This window comes from Gossypium arboreum, chromosome 1 (assembly GCF_025698485.1).
Source record: "Gossypium arboreum isolate Shixiya-1 chromosome 1, ASM2569848v2, whole genome shotgun sequence".
Taxonomy (NCBI): domain Eukaryota; kingdom Viridiplantae; phylum Streptophyta; class Magnoliopsida; order Malvales; family Malvaceae; genus Gossypium; species Gossypium arboreum.
Window position 1 is genome coordinate 7,830,957 of NC_069070.1, and position 19,862 is coordinate 7,850,818.

Consider the following 19,862-nt stretch of genomic DNA (forward strand, 5'->3'; position numbering starts at 1 on the left):
TTTTGAAGTTAAACCTTAGGGAAAAAAACTTGGAATCAAATGCGATTTAAATTTTATATAATCTAATGTATTCTATGTAATATTTATAGTCAGTATACATATACTTTTTATTGAAATTTATTTTAAATATATGTCATTATATATTTAAATTTATAATGGTTATAAATATATCAAATATATTCAAATTAAATTTTATAAAAAATATTTAAAAATATTTAAATTTTATATATCAAAATATTACTAAAGAGTTACAATAAAATATTTTTATATTTTTACTAAAATTTAAACATTATTTATTTTTTCCTTTATAATATCATATATTCATGCTAATCTTTTGAGCCTGTATTACTTAAAAAGACACAAATACAATGAACCGAAACTAGAAAAGAAGAAACCCAACAAAGCTACATGTATTTCATTTCAAACCTAAGCATACCTTAACTATTACAGTTCAACACCAGTGATTCTTCAAACCAACGTACAAACATACAACACCAGACATTTATATGTGTGTATAACTAGAAATTAACGTAAGTTGGTTCCTTCATCTTTTGTTTGCTTTGTAGTTAATGGCAGAATATAACCTTAAGTTCACGTGGCGAAGAACAGTCGTGCATGAGCGAAGGGCTGTCATGGGCATACGTAAACGTCGCGGGGCAAGCCTGCTTGAAAAACTGGGAATAACCCGAAGGCTTACACGTTTGAGGACTATTGTAATTGTTCCTGCAACAAAGCTCGTCCGTACCAAAGGCTTCGCACCCACTCTTACAACCCACCACCGGACCCTGTCCCGGCTCCGGCCTCAGCTTCAACACCTCCGGACACGTCTCCAGCAGATTGACCCTGCACCCGACCACGGGACAAACGCCTTTGCCCTCGTGCGGTGTCAACGTCATGGGAACGTTGAAACCGTCCACGAGGCTGACCTCGTAGGAAGACAGGTCCTTTTCGCCTCCGTGGTGGAAGCTGAACTGCGCCAGCGTCACTGGGGAGGCGCCGCCAAGCCCGTTGCACTCTAAACGGTGGCCGCAGTCTCCCGTGGCACAAGAGAAACGGCCGTTGTCGTAGGTACAGCCTGTTCGAGCCCAGATGCGGCCGGACCAGTGGGCCGTGGGTGCGGGGAAGGAGCGGTGGGTCAGTGTTGGAAGGGCAAAGCCGCCGCGTTCGAGGACCGGATAGCCGGCGTTGGGTTGGATAGCTGGGTAAATGGTGAAAGGACAGTTGTTAACGATTGTTAAAGTAAGAGCAGGTGGCTGAGCATTAGCAAAGCTGCATAAAAGGAAAAGAGTAGCACAAAAGAACAAAGGAGAAGAAGCCATTGTTTGAGCTCATGAACAAGACATGGAATTTTGAGGTTCTTATATACAAGTAAAAATTCAAAAGGCCTAAAATATTTTATATTAAAAAAATTAATTGAATTATTAATTTATAGAAAAGATAAAAAAAATACAAAATTTTCATTAAATTAGAAGAAGTATAAACTTCAGAAGTTTTCTTTTAATAAGTTATTTTTTATTATATTTAATTTTGTTTAAGGAAATATGAAATGCTTTAAAGAAATTTAAATAATATTTCCCCACCACAGCTTTAAAGCCCACTTATATGACCCAAGTTTAACGTGAAGAAGAAGTGAGTGTATAAATTTGTTGTTAGTGGCATTGGGCGTTTTAACTTATTTAATAAAGATCGCATTGCATGCAGGTGGCGGCTGAGGATTGAGACCTGCAAAAAAATGGGCAGACTCCAGAGAATAAAGCTGATTTCAGACTTTTATGATGCTTAAGGGCTAAGTTAGGCTAAACATTGCTTTTTCATCCTCTTTTTCCCTTTTTTTTCCGACTACTTAAGAATCTTTAACTTCAATCTAATCAGATCTTATCAGCCGGATTTTAACTTTGGCTTTATCCATATACTATATTAAGGTAAGATGAGTTGTTATCATTAATTAATTAATTGGATATTAGCTAAAATACTATTGTGGTTTAAACTTACAAATAGAAAATTAAATATTAAGGCGGATGTTTTTGTTTTTATTTTTAAAATCATTTCTATAACAATAGAAAATTATACCCACCTAATGAAATTTAAACTTAAAACACAATCTTTTTTAACACCTTTATTTTGTTTTTTAGCTTCAATTCCTTTTTTATATTATATTTGTTTTCATTCACAGCAAGTGGCAATAATCTAATTTTCTTTTAAGATGTTTCTTTTAGGAATATAATTGCAAATATTACATTTGAATACTTTACTTTTTCTTTTTTTTTTTTTAAAAACACAACATAAAATGGTTACATCAATTAGCACATACTAAGCTAAATTAGAGTCATTACAATCACTAGACAACAACTGTTATATTGAAATCGGTGGAGCTTCAAATAATTGGAGCAAGGAGTTTTAATTGTATATATATTTAACCATGTAATCCGTCATACTATTTTTTTCTCAAAATATGATGTACTCTTACTTCTCAATTCCTATGTAGCAACTAAATTCTACCAAACTACTTTATAATTATATCTAAAAAACATACAACATAATTGCATTTGTCAAAAGAAAACATATTAACATGATTCCATGTGTGTTAATAATATAATGGAAGATAAAACATAATTCTCCCAACATCAAACAAATAAATGTGAAAAAGGAAAAAATAAAATAAAATAAAGGAGAAGATTACTTGTAGCTCATAATTGATTAATTTTATATGTTATGTGCTTGCTATTTTGAGAGGTAAGTCGATTTTTCATAAGACAATTAAAATAATAATTCAAGAGAAATCGATTTTAAAAGTTTATACTAAAGACCTAATTCCATTAAAACGTCTATAACTTCAATGTAAAATTTCAATGAAAAATTATATATTTTTAATCTAAACTCGATACCATATGAAAAAATTTTAGATTTAAAATTATGCAAATAAAATCCTTAAAATTACATAATCAATTATTTTAAAATCTTTAGAATAATATGATTTTACAATTGCAAGAAATACTTGATGTAAAATTGGAGTTGACCATTAAACTTGATGAAGAACACGAGCACACGATAAATTGATTTCATCTTTTGACTTTTTCCTTTAATTATACAAACCTTAAGTAATGACAACTATAATTTTTATGTGTATTTGTGTGTGTATGTGTGGAACTCTATAGGTAGATAGAAGATCAATTTATAATGATCAATTTTCAATCTGGTATGTCCATCAAATAACCAAATGAACGAATAAGATTCAACTTATATTAAAAGTAAAACTCCTATCCCTTTTAAATTGGGCCACATAATTTTAAACTTAATTAGGTCTACAGTAACGGGCTAAAAAATTTTACAATTATAACTTGCAATAGTAAAACAAGAAGTCCTTGAACTTTTTTCGAAAAAGAAAGAAAGAGTAATTAAGCTATTTTTTTATATTCAATTGGATATTTGAACTATCAAAATATATAAAAAATAAAAATATTTGTTAAAGTTAACAAGTACCCTTTTTGAGGTTAACACAAAGCGGTGAAAATAATAAAAGTTCATTAAAATCAATAAAAATTATGAAAAAATCTAAAGAAAAATTATTAGAAATTATAAAATTATTAAAAATAAATTTTTTAGAACATATTAGAAAATTATAAAAATATATAGAAAATTATAAAAATATAAACACTTATAAAGATATTAAAAATTCTAAAAATATAGAATGAAATCTAATTTTTTATAAAATTATATAGTTTTTTAAATAACAAAATAGAACTTATAAAAAGATATAAAATTATTAAAAATATAAAAACTAATAAAAAATGTATAAAATTAAAATTTAACCAACGACGGCAGTTGCTCTATCATCAAGCTGGTCAGCTTATTCTACTTAAATCACAACCGCATTTTAGCTCCACCTTCAGTTGCTCTATCATCAAGCTGGTCAAGCTGTTGGGATGCCATGGCACCAATAAGAAGTTAAAAAAAGACATAAAATCGTGAATGTTAGAGAAGAAGTTGGAAACAAGCACTATGAGATCTAGGTTAAAGCTTATCAAGTTTGCCTCATCGTTGAATAATCCTATAAAAAATCATCACGGTGGAAGAGAATTATAGGCCGTTTAGACGTCGTCACTGTTTTTGACAATTGAAATGATTAAATCATAATTTTTATGTGTTATAAATTTTATTTTTAAGTATTTTTAATGTTGTTAGTTTTAAAAAATTATATTTTTATATATATTTTTATTTTAAGGATTTTTCTGATTTTTTATAAAATTTTATTTTATAACTTTTCTACTATTTTATAATTTCTATTTTTTATGATTTTTATTGTTGTTATTTTATAATTTTAATAGTTTTCTATAAAATTTGGGGAACCTTTGTTATCTCTCTCAATTTTGATATCGAGAAATTTGCTTAGCTTTTTAAATTCATATATTTTTATTTGTATAATAATAAATTTAGTCTTTAAAGTTCACACATTTCCTTAATTTAGTCTTAATTTAATAAATTTAACCCATAACGTTTACACAAAATATATAAATATTATTATTAGAATTGAAAATAAATACTATGCTTATCCATCAATTTAAAACCAAGGAAATAGCTAAAAGTTCCAGAATTCTTGCATTTAATTTGAAGGGTCATTTGTTTGGTTCATATTTAATCAATTATTTATATACTTCCTGTAGGAATACTCTGTTGTTCCAATAGGGTCGGAAGCGTGTAAATTATTGTACTAAAAAATCACACAAAGTTCAATTCCCAGGGAAGAGAGGTGGATCACAAGGATCTCTTAAATACCAAGTCTTTCCTTAGTCAGAATATTCCTTCTAACGTAATTTAATAGCACAATTAAATACTACTATTATACCCTCAAATATTGAAAGAAAAATAGGACAAAAAGAACACAAGAGTTTTAACGAGGTTCGGTAAATTATACCTACGTCCTCGGGTGCTAACACCAGATGATAACTTTACTATCTTCAAAATATTACAAACAAATAGAATTCCTTAAGAATTCTCAAATGGGAGAAGAGAGAAAACTAAGAGAGAAAGATTGGTTGGGATGGTTGAAATGAGAAATGATTAGGCCTATTTATAGTTGAGGTTCAGGGACTAACTTGCAAATGGCCTAAAAAATTAGGAACCAAAATTGCAATTATCCCATTCAACTTTAAACAACTTGCCTATCACTTTTTTCTTTCGGTGCCAGTTTGCACCTCCCAATTTTGACTTTTCAACACCCATTTTTTTTTCTTTTTTAATTTGACTTTTCAACATACTCCATGTTCGTAATTTATTCATATGTATTCTTCCTAATTTCCCTTATTTTGTTAATAAATAGATATAAATGGAAGCCTTTGAGGAGGCAAAGCTGAATTGAATTAGACAGAAGCATATAATTCTGCAACAACAAATGATTGAGATTCGATTCTATAATACAAAAATTATTATAGAATAATTTTAGTTCTGATTTTAAACAGATTTATTCCCCTATCTCATGACAAATGGAAAACATGCAATACGATTCACCACCTACGTTAGGAATAAAGAATAGACCCCAAAGCCAGACTATGTTAAGGGAAGGCTACAATAAATGGCAATGGCATCTTACATTTGTTGAACCCAACTGGAATCTCACTCATGATTATTTTTGCCCAAAGGATAAAATTAATTTTTTTGAAATACGTAATTAATAATAAAGCTTCTTAAAATGCTTTAGATTGAACATATTTTATTTTAAAATTTATTTAATAAAAATATAGTTAAAGTGATAATAAATTTGTATTATAATATCATATTAAACCCATGTTTAATCTTTATTTCTGTAATTTTAATCATTTTAAACAAAAATATCATCGTAATAATATTAATTATAATTTAAAATAAAGATATTTTTATAATTTTATAATCGAATTAATAATAAAGTGCTTAAATAATAGTATAAAGAATGTTAAAATTACCTTTTGATTCTCCAAGAATTTATAATATAATTCTAATTCCCTTCAAATTTTTTCTCCATTTGCCCCTAATCCTAATCCATATATCAAGTTTTTAAGTCTTAAAATATTTTCAGTGCCATTGCGCGACTAACATAACATACACTACATCAACTCGAGATCTGAAAATTCACTGGCGCGTCCCCACACCCGCGCCGACAGCAAGATTTAAAGCACTCAACAAAAATTAATACCATCTAACTATTTATATCATGGATGCAATGATAGATGAGAAATGATAACTTAGAGGAAAGTCAAATCCACAATAACCATAAACACAGATTTTGTCAAACTTGTTCATAATGCCATATGATTCTCCAGCACCTTTAACAAACATTCTTAAATCTATTTTCAAGTTTGGTTATGATTACAAAAAAAAATGCATCAATAAAATGCTCCTTCATTCTTGTAAGATAATCAAAGCATGCAGCATATGTCACTAACTATACATAAGATGAGAGACCATGTTCTGATCTACCTTCTACTAGCATGGCTCCTGCTTATACATTATCAACTCCAGGGATCCGATATCAGTGTTCAAGCTATTGACTCAGGCAATCTTCATCCCCTATCCCTCCCTGCCCCTTCTTGGTTTTAGCAATCAATGAATCGCATACAACTACATGAAAAAGGCTTTACTTGTAGCTTCTAAATTCTAATGCATTTGTGTTTTTTTTTTCTATAGTGCCAACAGTTCACTTCAAGTTCAGCACACGTAGAAGCCTAATGCCAAGGTCACGTGTTAGAAATGCATTACCTACCTGGGTAACCTCTATGTAATCTCTTTTTATCGTAGCTAGTATAACAAAATCCATTCACTAAACAACTACTTGCTACTATATAATGATGAAGAAACAGGTTGAAATGAAGAAGATTCATAAATCCCCATCCAGCCCCAACCCAGTCAAAAATCTCCGGTCACCATCTAAACACTAAGGTGATACAAAACAGAGTGGAAGTCAGATGTCTCTATGTAGGTTTTTGTGCTTGTACAAAAGTGAATTTTACTTCGAAGGTTCATGTGAGAAAGCAAGTATTGATGTACTCGTATATGCTTCTATTATGTATTAAACGTTCTACACGAGTTTGTTCTGGTTCTCTCACCTAGTAAAGGGTAGTTTTGTTTGTGATGGTATGTTCGGTTTTCTTCAGTCAGAAGGTAATCCTATCTCGATACAATATTCTACAATATAGTGCTTCTAGTCATTGCAGCTACCCAAAATGCATGTTTGACTATCCAATGTTTGCAGAAATAAACACTCATCTTTCACACATGAAAGGAAATGCGGGCTTTCAAACCTTGACTGTGACTGTAAGTAAATATGTCAACAAGTGGCTCCTCAGGTGACTGAAACAATTTTAAACAAAGAACTGCTGACAAATCTTCATGAGTGAGGAAATCAATTATTAGAAGAAAAATCATGCTACAGAGGTTCAGATCAGATAAAAGGAAGCGATGAAGGTGTAACTATTAGCACTACAAGACCAGATCCCTATCACAAAACCTTCTAGGAATGAGGCTTGACATGCTTAACAGCTAGCTCAACATGCCACAAGAGAAAAAATGTCAGGTTAGTAGTTACTCAGCTTAATCAAATTTTCTCAACCAAGCAATTACCATTTGAAAAATATGGGCCTTTCGGAGCAAGGATGTGGAGCATTTCACGATTTTGCAATATATCTTGAATGAGCCAGCATAAGAAATGCCACTATATTAAAAATAATAAAATTCCTTTAAATATACAAGACTCACCATAATCTAAAATAATTCAGTGTAAAATCTTCTTATACAGCATGCTTCCGCTTAGATCTCTTGCTTCGTCTTGGCTGAGAACTATTAGGAACTTGTTTGCTTGCACTTAAAGAATAAGCTTCTCCTCGAGACTCATCACCCTGTTGCAATCTTGAAATTAGTCATTGCTTTTGAAAATTAACAGTGTAAAATTAATAATTTGCACTAATTCACCAGCTGTAGTTGGCACAATTTCAAACGGTAACATACTAGGATCACCAGTCCTGTTTTAAAGTTAACTACAGTCATCTGCAGTAAAACTCAGTTATGCATATAAGAAGAGTCATGTCTGTTAGCTAATGTCCCCTCATGTTACCAATTAAGCCTTCCCCATGTTAATAGCATACCATGTTTGCACTCACGCACCACATGAACTGTTTGATTTCATTACATAGTTCAAACAATATTGGATCTTGCAGCAGTCGAACCCACCTACAGATTACCATAATATCAAAACTTTGTGCATGTAATCATGCTGCCATAACATGCAGAGGCAGATTAATTTCATCTCTGCCTAAAGATGACTAGCTTTCAATGTTATTATTTGCTTCTTTTTCACTGTCCTAAATGACTATTTTAGAAGATCCTTACATGACAGTTAAAAGTAGTACTATCGTCACAAATGACTTCATGGAATTCAACTTGCAAGGGAAACTAAATCCTTGCAAAGGGTACACCTGAGAATTGGTACACCTCAGAAACAACAAACTATACCACTTAATGTAAGCTGAGTTTTTAACAGCAAGTTTGGGTGTAACACTACTTAGACTAAGGGGGAAAAATACCTAGTGCTCAAGTAACCAATTTCATCTAGAAGGCTAGAACAAGCAACATGTTTATACTACATTCAACAGGGAAGACAAAGAACAGAGATTCATGCATATTTTGCAGCATAGTATGAAAACAAATGAAGATAAAAGTTATATGTGGAGATATTAGGGCGGGCGCTCAAAGTAAAGATCCAGAAGGAATCAAATGCTCTGAAGCTGGGTCAATTATTCTCACGTATGCAAGTTCAGTTACGTATTTTATGCTAATATATACAAATTCCAATCGGATATCTACATCCAACCTCAAAGAGCATTATTAACAGCAGAAAATAGCCAAAAATGAAGTTTGGAAGTTCTAGTCCCTCTGGCACATATACATCATAAATTAATGATAGCACAAGTCATGCTTCAGAATTATGACCACTTAAAAACCACTGCATGTAGTATATATTAGTAACACAACCAGAAACTAAACTAAAAACAAAGTGCAATTTGCTAAACCTATAGGTTTCAATAAAATTGCTAAAAGAGACCAACCAGTAAATCGGTAATCCTGACAGAACGGATAATGAAAAGTAACCAATCAAGTGTGTTCTTTTGGGCTGGATCATCTGTCTGTCAAAAGAAAATTTGAAAGATTCAAACTACTTAACAAATTAATATGCAAAATAGGAATGAAATGGAAGTAATGAGACGAGTTCTTCTTACCTGGGGTGGCATCATCAACTCCGCTGAAACATATTGACCGTCAACAAGAAGCACAGGTAAAACAAGGTATGACGCAGTGTCATGCCAACCTAATGGCGGTGGCTATTCTGCACGACCATTGCTCCTCATATTTGATAACAAAACTAGATATATGAATCAAAGACAACATGGTCTCCATGCCTGGTTAACAGAAGCTAGATCTGAAATCTCTAATTTGCTGTTCTTAATTTAATTTCAGCTACATTTTTTCAATCCTTCTCATCAAAGGTGAAGATGCTACAAAGTATGAGGGTAATTATAAAGGTTAAACCAATACTATCAATCTTCAAAAAATAGCAGTCGGGGCTCTCACAACTGCTAATAAATATATCAATGCCAAAGAGGCTAAAATAAGTAAAAACAGAAAGTCTCTTTAACAACTCCGTACAATCTTGAAAAAAGAAGGAAAGTTGTCACAGACAAGTAAAAGATACAAGAAAAAAGCCAGTAATCTTAAAACATTGGGATATACAAAAATAACAAAGAGATTTATTAACCTTATAAGTTTAGGGGGTAAGTTTATTACCACAAATGAATTAAGCCAAGAAATTCCAGACCCGCTCTGTCGAGCAGCAATTGTAGTTGGTCCACCCAAAGAAGGGATCCAAAAGAAACCTTCTGTCAACAGAACCTTTGAGTAAAAATTGCATCAATCAGTGATGAAAGTTATTTAACATGTGAAAGAGTTTCCCAACATCATGCAGAAATCAGAATGCAATGCAAAGCCAACCACTTTATTACTTCATTAGTCACAGTTGAAAGAGCTTGATACAGGCCTATCCAGACTGGAACAGTGGCAAAGTAGGGAAGCAACGTGCAGAGAAGAAGACTTGAGATACTGATGAGCATTGTCCCGTTAAGGTAACAACTATAAGACCTAACGTTTCAGTATAAAAGAAGAGAGGCAAAAGGCCTGAAGTGAAAGAATGGCACAAGAAACCTTTGCGTCATAAGTTCATTATTCATTCTATTTTATAAAATAATTCTAGCGTTTAAGTTCAAGTAAATTGATTTGATCCTGAAAATGACCCAAATATTTTAAAACCCTATTTTACCCGACCAAATAGGTCCAACCCTCCGAATTGACAGGTCTACATAAAATCTATGGAACTTCTCGGAGACTTTAACCCAAGATGCTTGGATGTGCTTCCCAGAAGTTCTGCACAATTTATATTACATTTTTCTGTAATTATTTTAGCTTAACAGAAGAAGCATCATTCTCTAAGATTGGGGTGTTCTCTGTCTGCACAAAAGCCAAATAACTCAGTATAACGTATGCAGTGAGCATTTGGAATAAAGTCCAAATGGTGGAGAAGCAATCTTAACCCGGAAAACGGAAGAACCCAGCCGGAACATGGCTGGCAATGTATTGTAGTTGATACCAAACTCTTTAAGCAACAATTCGTTTTTCTCGCGTGCTTGAGTGCCCTGCAATTGCAGAACAGATGTGGCTGAGATACCAAGGACATGACATTATTCACCATACCCTACAATGATTTTATGTATGACAAACAGCATTGTCACTGTAGGATAACACAAACATAAATATATGAACAGTCTTGCAGCAAACAAAATTCAATAGAGACTGTCAATAAACTGAAGAATAATCTTTAGCAAAATATGACGGAATTTAAATAAGTGGAAAGCTACTATGCAAAATTGTCAAGCAAGTGAGCTAGAACTGAATGACATATTGTGACCACAAAGAGACCTTGAGGTAATTTTGAGCTTCGCTTTTGCTTTTTCCCAACATTATACAGAATTTCAGACAAAAGAATTTGCAATACTATAAGGTTTTGTTTTAAGAGGTATAATGTCTCGAGCTAACAGCTTCCTGTTGTTGATCGATATCTCAAAATGCTATTGAAAAAAAGTCAAATATCAACAATTATTTTTTAATTTACTTATTTATTTTGGTTTAAATATTTTTAACCAAGAAATTAATATCTCATTCTAAGGATTCTAATGATTTCGAAGCTCCTCCAACTCCACACTAGACGCTGACAGCGATCTCATATCTCCCAACAACAATTTAGGATCTATTTTGCATAGGGATCAGATGGTAAAAATGGGAGTGCCCAAGTGTCGTAACCAGGCTTTGGGGCGGACACCCATCTCGCAACGCTTGCGAGTAATGACCACTCATCATATCCCATTTGCTGCCTGAAGGATCATGCTTTTCTCCCCGAGGAGCGCTTCTATTTTATAGTAGATGTCAGCTATTTGCTTTCCGTCTCTAGGCAATGTGGGTTTACATAAACTATAAAGTAAGAGGACTGTCTCATATTTACTACTACAATATTCATTTTTAAAACAAACAATAGAGGATATAACTCAACAATCTTTATCAGCCGATTAGAAATTAGACTCCGAGTTCATATAATACCAATTTAATTAAAATGAAAAATTCCACCTATTATACTATTCAATTTCAATTATCATTTTTTTAACCTTGTAATAGAAAGGAGAGTCGCTTTTAAAAATTTATAAAATAAATGTAACTAATATATATTCCACTTACATTAGTACAAAATTAAAACAAATGCACGCTGCTTTTACCCTAAATAAGTGATATTTTTAAATTGAAGGCATTTTTACCCTTCATTTATTTTTTTATCTAAGGGTCAAGAAAAATGTAAAATCCTTTAATTTTACGCCGTAGATTTATTTTCATATATATAACATTTTTAATTTCTTGATATATATAGTGTCAGCTTAAAACCAAAAATATAAACCATTTAAGTTATTAATACTTGTTGGATTGTGGTATGGAATTCAATGATCGTGAAGTAAAGTCTCGCGTCTGAAATTTGTGAATGAAAAACCATCATTATAAAACCTTTACTGTCACTTGATTTTAATTTTAATGTAAGTATAAAATACCGATATTTCTTTTATAAAAAAAAACCCTTAAAAGTCCAACAAAATGATGCCGGTATTAGGAAAAGCTAATGACAGTTGTGGTAGTATTGAGCTCGAGAAGTGTGATAGGTAAATAAAAGAATAATGTGTTTCAGCACACTCAAATTCACGTCCTCCTGCATTAATAATAATATCCATACCAATCGAATTAAGATTCAATCAACATTCTTACCTTTTCTTTATACACTTCAATTCGCTTTTTTTTTTATGCTTTTCATTTGGTACAAAAGTTAAAACATAAAATATAATCTCGATAAGAAAACAAATATTTGAGGTTAACTGCTTAACTTAAACAAAAAGTTGAAAATTCCAAAATAACATTCTATTTCATATTATATGATATGATTTAATTGTTTCGTTAATTTATTTATTTAAATTGATTTTTTTATTTTTAAACTTCAAATTTACATTCTATTTCATATAGTATGGTATGATATAATAGCTTCATTAATTTATTTATTCAAATTTTTTTTTATATTTTTAAAGAGAAAGGTTATATAAAAGATGGAATTTTGCATATCGTGTACTAACATTTGTTAGATTAAGTAATACGTAACTCGATATTATAAGTAAAATCTCAAATTTAAATATTATGGATGAAAACAAAATATTGAAAAATTAATTTTTATTTAAAGATACAACCCTTAGACTATGAATTTAATTGTATCACATATTAATATAACTTGATTCAACACTGGTAATAATCACTATTAAACCATTGTATAGTTCTTTTATTTCTATATTTTTGTAATCACTAAACCATTTTAAACAGAACTATTAGGATCTAAATCAGAATAGTTTGACTTTGACTTGGGCTAGTTGCATTTATACTATTTTGTGTCTTGAAGCATCATCTGGTTAATCTTTTATCAATGTCTATCAACTACGTTTTAAAGTCATAAAGCTGCAAAGTCATACGTTTTTAATCCAAATTAATCCGATCAGCTTGTAATGTACTTATATACCTTTGAGAGTAAGATTAACATATTTTTGTCCCTTGATTAGTGTTTACAGCCTACGGTTAGAACTAGACAACCAGATGTCCCTATGATATCCAGAAGGAGAAGGTTTATATTGCATATATAAGTTCCTTCATTTATTACTTTTTTTTGTGTTGAAAAAGTTGGTTTTTGAATAAAAATGGCGGCTTGCAGGATTAGTAGCATACCTGCTGTTGGTTTTGGCAGTTAAAAACAAGGATTTTAAGGCCAACGCCAACATTTTTACGCAGAGAAACTAATCAGGTGAGCATCTTTGATGTGCTGTAAAACATTGTTTTACATTTGTTTAGTATATAAATTGCTTCTTATTTTTTTCTTTCTCATAAAACTTAGAAGTATTTTGTTTGTAGCATTTGGTGTTAGTAATATGCTTGATCAAGGCTTAGGCTGACTAATGCTACTGTAAAAAGCCTGCATTTTATATTTGGGTCAAGGTCGAATTTCACTTCACTTTAACTTTTGCAATTGATTATGCTTGTGACAATCATCCATCACCTTCAAATGGAAAGTTCAAAATATTTTCGGGAAACCAAGAGTTTGGGTTAAAAAAACATATTATTCAGATTTCTCTCACATGCCTTGTCAGGCAAATCACTGCCGACTACAAGATAAAATAACAGTTTAATTAATATATATGTGACAATAATCTTTGTCGTTTACATTCAGATGCCTTGCTAATTGGGTTCAAGAAGATATCAGCCTCATTAATATTACTGGTATTTTTTTTTTTTTTGGGAGATCTCCTTGGCCAAATAATAAAAAAGTCGACAAATGAATTGAATACAATAATATCTTCTTATAGTATCTACAGAAAACTTTCTTATGGTATCTAAGAGCAACAAACTGTTGAAATATTACATAAAACATATATTCAAATGTCAAAATTTGCAGATTTCTCTCACATGCCTTGTAAGGCAAGTCACTGTTCTTGTTTTAATTAACTATCATACCCCTGCAGCAAGACAAAATAATATCATTATCATACCCTGCAAGAAGATACCAGCTTCATTTTTATTACTGGTATTTTGTGATACATCCGCAGGACCAAAATAGTAGCCTATTTGTTGTGATTAAATATCCCAGATTCATAAGCAAACAAAGCATTTCTTTATATTTAATCTCCCTATGCCTTCAAACCTTTGTATTCTGCATTCAAACGCCTATATATTAACCTTTTTAAGAGAGTAATCCTTCAACTCCAAGCCTACATCACAGCAGCAATGGACTCTTCTAAGCTTCTCATTGCCCTTTTCGTTTTCCAGGTTTTCTTCCCTTGCCATATGTCAATCCAAGCAGCTCCCGAGAACTCGGACCTTTTCCGAGAATACATAGGAGCTGAATTCAACAACGTTAAATTCACTGATGTTCCCATTGATTCAAACGTTGAATTCCACTTCATTCTTTCATTTGCCATAGACTATGACAGCACCTCAGGTTCTCCTTCTCCAACAAATGGGAAGTTCAATGTCTTTTGGGACTCTGATAACCTCAGTCCTTCCCAAGTTTCTTCCATCAAGAGCACCCATTCAAATGTTAAAGTAGCTTTGAGCTTAGGAGGGGACAGTGTGGGAGATAGCTATGCTTACTTCGACCCTTCCTCTGTAGATTCTTGGGTTTCTAATGCAGTTTCTTCACTCACAGATATCATCCAAGAATACCACTTGGATGGGATTGATATTGACTATGAGCACTTCAATGCTGATCCTGACACTTTCGCTGAGTGCATTGGGAAACTTGTAAAAACCCTCAAGAATAATGGAGTGATCTCTTTCGCTTCCATAGCTCCATTTGACGATGATGATGTTCAAAGTCATTACAAGGCCTTGTGGCAAAGCTATGGTGACCTCATAGACTATGTCAACTTCCAGTTTTATGCCTACGATCAAGGAACAACAGTCTCTCAGTTCATCAATTACTTCAACACCCAAAGCTCTAACTATAATGGTGGTAAGGTTTTAGCCAGCTTTATAAGCGACGGCAGCGGTGGCTTGACACCGGAAAACGGCTTCTTTACTGCCTGCAGTAGGCTGAAGAGTGAGAACAAACTCCATGGGATATTTGTTTGGTCTGCAGATGATTCTAAGAGAAATGGTTTCCGCTATGAGAAGCAATCACAAGCTCTACTCGCAATTTCCCACTAGTATTTCTCTGTTATCTAACGCATTGAATATGAGTTAAACATTCACATTAGGGGGTGTATTATATGTGTAATAGCTTTCTGCTGTATAAATATATATGGGACATTTGTTGTGTGCCCCTTTTTCGCCTTCTATCCTTCTATCGGTAACTCGGACTTAATCCAATTGATCCATGCAGTCACTCTAAAATTAAGAGGCGACATCCAGCGTGTCCTCAGTTCGAATCCCGGTATTTATAACCTCTATCTATATTAGAGCTGCAGCCTTCTTTGTATTAAAAAGGAATGCTGGATGTATATTAATGAAGCTGAATGTGAATGTCAATATTGTGATATACACAATGGTGGAGAAAAAGACTATCAACTACATTTTAAGCCATAAAGCTGTAGAGCTACTTAAGCTTGCATGACCTTATATTATCCCATACCATATATATTGTAGTACATAGTTTATATATTCTAGGCTTGTAATCCCTCGTTTATATTAAAATTCAGCTGTTTGTGGTACATAGTTTGATTTAGTCATTTCTCCACTTCTTCTAGTCATTATAATTATATAATTACATAAGCTACTAATAAGTTTTAATATTATCCCATACCATTTTAGTTTAGAATTTTAGCTGGTTTTCCCGCGATATCCCAATCTTGACAGTTACAACTGGAAAAGAAGCAATCTATCTGCTTTCTTGTTGTTTATATAAAATCCGTGAGCTGAAACCATTCCCATTTCTCCAAACTCACATCCAATAACCCTTTTGCTGCTTTCTTCTCCCTCTGAAATCCGGACGTTATAATAAAACGATGGGTGTTTCTTGGACACGGCTCAAATCATTTCTGAAAGTACTTGTTTCTTGGATTCCAATGGCCACAAACCCCGTCAGATATCGATTGAACACTCGAAATCGTTTCTTCTTATGCCGCACTTGCAGAAACCACCTCCTCACCTTGGACAACGTCATCATTACTGTAATAATTCTCTCTCGTTCTCCCTTATGAATATATAAAGATTTTTCTTTTACTACTGGAACTTCAGTTCTTGGTTTTGTTATTCATAGGATTGCTTGTTCTTGATTCTTGTGTTGTTCAAGCAAAGAATGATTGGGACTTAAAAGCTTTTAATTTATCTTGAAAACCTTATAAAGATTCAAAATGTTCATGTGAGAGTCATTGTATGAGTAGATATATACACCTATACGTACATTATATATATTATCATTATAAGTTGTCATCTTACTTTAAACAAACTTTTCAGATAGAAGGGGTGGTGAATAGATTTCTCTGCCACAATGCGTAAGATACTTGTCTCATTACATTACATTACATTGTGTAATAGAGTAGAATAAATATTATAGAGTAATCGTTGCGGTTGCTTGATATTTGTAGTGTCAATGTGAAGAGCGATCCTATATCGACTCGTAGGTTCCTCTTTAATTTTCCAGCGGTGAATGTCCGTTGCAATGGATGCAACAGGCACATTGGCGAGCAATTTGTAGCTTCTTTTCTATGCCTCTCTTTTTGTTTTTCCGATTATTTTGTTTCTGATTATGCTGTCCTTTAATCAGATTTACTTATTTATTTGTCTTGCTGTTTCCAGTTTACGTTTGATGGTGATAGGCCTCTCCATCGTGTAATGGAAAGAAGTTATGTACTTCATGTGTAAGTATATATATATATTTGCTTTGAAATATTGAATCATATTCCGACATTAGAATGTAAATGGCAGTGGTTGCATGCAGGGACCGGTTACTGTATTGGGACGGAACCCAGGTGATTAATGCACCACTCCTCGGAGAAAGGCGACTGAATTACCGAACTCTAAGTTCACTAAGGTTGCAAACTTTCCTACGGCGTCTGGTTTTATTTTTCATTTCAGGATGTATTGCTGGTTTTGTACTTCATGTGGTTCGCTGAATACTCATCAGAAAATTAGACCGGTATTATAATTGCTGTCGGCTTAGGTAGTTTTCATGGATTTTGTTGCCAAAGCCAACATTTTGTGTAGGAAAACTGATTCAAGTGAGCATCTTTGATGTGCTTTAAAAACATTGTTTTACATTTGTTTAGTATATAAATTGCTCCTTTTTTTTTCTGGTTTATTTTGTCTTTCTTTCTCATAAAACTTGATATCTATGTATGTATTTTATTGTAGCTTTTGGTGTTATAAATATGCATGATGAGGGCCTAGGCTGATTAATGCCACTGCGAAAAAACCCTGCATGCATTTGATGTTGTTAACATTGATCAAGGTCTTTTATTTATAGGTCTAATATTTTGATGTTGTTAACAAAATCATGAAAACTACCTAAGCTGACAACAATTAAAATACGAGTCTGATATTTTGATGAGTATTCAGCTAACCAAATAAAGTACAAAACCAACAATGCATCCTGAAATGAAAAACAAAACTAGATACAGTGGAAAAGTTTGCATCCTTAGAGAACTGAAGGATTGGCTCGACTATTAGTTAAAGAAGTTAGTTGGGAAGAATTTAGTTAAGTTGTTGTCAATGTAAACTGTTTACGTTCTGATAATGCATCAGCTGGAAGTTAGTTAGGATCAAGTTGTTAGACTAAATTCTTGGGTGATGCATTATTCAAACTCCTGTATAAATAAGTGAGCTCGGTCCTATTGGGATTATTAGAGTTCAAATCAATAAAAGAAGTAGATCCTGTTTTTTTTTTTAGTTGAGTTTTCTTTGTGGTATATTTAAACATGGTATCAGTGCCAACTCTTTTTTGGCTGAGTAGAGAGGTTTTCTTTGTTTCTTGGTGGTGATCATCTTTCTTGGTTCAATCTTTCAAAGATCAGTTTTAATGGTTCCAGAAGTAGATTCTGGTCATGGTGGACATTTTTCCTCGAATGCAGGTGATCAACTTCACACTCCTAATTCAGATCCAGTTACAAGTTGTTAAAGGTGGCAACAAACAGTAGTATGTATGTTACCCGGATGAAATACAGCAACTACAAATGTATGTATATTATCCGGATGAAGTACGTTTTTTGTAACAGACGACCTGTATATGATTTGACAGAAATTTTTTTTTTGACTGGATAGAGTTGGTTAAATACTATCCAGTTTTAGACAGGTCCTAGGTTATCATTAGGATGTATTTAATGTTTGTTCACTTCTATAAGTTAAAAATATTGTTGTAGTTTTATATATGTACATCATACATTTAATGAATTAATCTAATGAGAATAACCGATTCTTGTTCTCTTAGTTTTCTCATCCCTTTTGCTTTTGTTTGTTTTGGTTGCTTTCCTTGCAACTCTCATTTCTTTGAATCTCAAACTTATTTCATATTTTATCCAGAATTATTTCTTTGTTGCTCTAGCTTCAACAAGATAAATTAGTTCTGTTTTTCTTCCTGTGTGAAAAACCCAATAAATGGTATCAAGAGCCTAAGTCTTTGATGACCTTGTTTGTGTTTGAGAGAAAAGAAGCAGAAGCTGTTTTTTTTTGTTGGTCTGTTGTTTGCTGCAAAGATGAGTTTCACACCACCACCACCACCTGTGTTTGCTGGAGAAAACTACCACATTTGGGTAGTTAAGATGAAGACATACCTTCAAGCACATGACTTGTGGAGTGTGATCGAGAATGATGCGGAACCACCTCCATTGAGGGCCAATCCAACTATTGCTCAGATGAGGTAACACAGTGAAGAGTGTGCCAAGAAGCATAAAGCAATGGCCTGCTTGCAAAATGGGGTCTTTGATGTGATCTTCACAAGAATAATGGCTTGTGATTCACCAAAGCAAGCATGGGAGAAGCTAAAGGAGGAGTTTATGGGGTCAGACAAAATAAGACAGCAACAGCTGATCAACCTTAGAAGGGATTTTGAGAATCTGAAGATGAGAGAGTCAGAAACCATTAAGCAGTACTCTGACAGAATAATGGCCATAGTCAACAACATTAGGCTCCTTGGTGATAATTTCAGTGAGAGCAGAGTTGTTGAAAAGGTCATTACAACTGTAACACCCTGAATTTGGGCCTAGAAGTTTTGGGCCTTGAGCATGGGAGCGGTTGAAGGCAGCTTTTAATATTTTGTTGTGCATGTAAATTTTGTTAATGAAGGCTTATTTTAGTGGTTAAGTGTACTGAGAAGTGTTGGAGAAGTCTTGGGTTCAAACCTGGACTCTAGTAAAAATTTAAGGTAGATCAAACCCTGGGTGTAGTAGGTAGGCCTTAAGAATATTGTTGGAGAAATTGTGACACAAAAAAGGAGTGTGGTGTAGTGGCAAGGTGACGCCACTTAGGGGACAAGGAAGTGACGCCATAGAGGAAGCAAGGGGTCCAAGGTTCAAGTCTTGGCTCTTGCAATATATTTTGGTTTTTCTTTTCAATAAATCTAGAAGCAAGTAGGTGCGCTTTAAAGTTTAATGTGTTGGATTTATGACACAAATGAGTTGGTGGCCTAGTGGTGATGGCGTGAGTTGGCATATAGGAGGACTTTGGTTCAATCCTTGGCATGCAAAGGTTGATTATTTTGCTATGTTGGGATGGCAAGAGTTGGTGTTGAA

General features: G+C 33.0%; 3 protein-coding genes, 1 long non-coding RNA gene and 1 other non-coding gene across 6 annotated transcripts; 2 read left to right on the forward strand and 3 right to left on the reverse strand.

Moving 5' to 3' along the window:
* Positions 1–320: 320 nt before the first annotated feature.
* On the reverse strand, positions 321–1,358 carry LOC108482009 (osmotin-like protein). The gene has a single exon (XM_017785115.2). It carries the CDS (start codon positions 1,317–1,319, stop codon positions 567–569), a length of 753 nt encoding a protein of 250 aa, XP_017640604.1. The 5' UTR covers positions 1,320–1,358; the 3' UTR covers positions 321–566.
* A 4,966-nt stretch (positions 1,359–6,324) lies between these two features.
* Positions 6,325–7,161, forward strand: LOC108482524 (CLAVATA3/ESR (CLE)-related protein 46-like). 2 transcript variants are annotated; one of them, XM_053027042.1, is made up of 3 exons: positions 6,325–6,526; positions 6,658–6,737; positions 6,825–7,161. In XM_053027042.1, the coding sequence occupies exons 1-3, from the start codon at positions 6,397–6,399 to the stop codon at positions 6,906–6,908; spliced, it is 294 nt and encodes a 97-aa protein (XP_052883002.1). In that variant the 5' UTR covers positions 6,325–6,396; the 3' UTR covers positions 6,909–7,161. The 2 variants fall into 2 exon arrangements, with proteins under 2 accessions (XP_052883002.1, XP_052883019.1); XM_053027059.1 differs by having other exon boundaries at positions 6,340–6,526; positions 6,831–7,161.
* A 449-nt stretch (positions 7,162–7,610) lies between these two features.
* Positions 7,611–9,505, reverse strand: LOC108482523 (uncharacterized). Its single transcript, XR_001870892.2, has 3 exons — positions 9,243–9,505; positions 9,072–9,149; positions 7,611–7,865 (listed from the first exon to the last, which is right to left on the reverse strand). It is a non-coding gene; the product is annotated as an uncharacterized LOC108482523 (long non-coding RNA).
* A 1,827-nt stretch (positions 9,506–11,332) lies between these two features.
* Positions 11,333–11,435, reverse strand: LOC128281743 (small nucleolar RNA Z279/snoR105/snoR108). The gene has a single exon (XR_008272006.1). It is a non-coding gene; the product is annotated as a small nucleolar RNA Z279/snoR105/snoR108 (small nucleolar RNA).
* A 2,989-nt stretch (positions 11,436–14,424) lies between these two features.
* Positions 14,425–15,345, forward strand: LOC108482842 (chitinase 2-like). The gene has a single exon (XM_017785926.1). The coding sequence runs from the start codon at positions 14,425–14,427 to the stop codon at positions 15,343–15,345; it is 921 nt and encodes a 306-aa protein (XP_017641415.1).
* Positions 15,346–19,862: the final 4,517 nt, after the last annotated feature.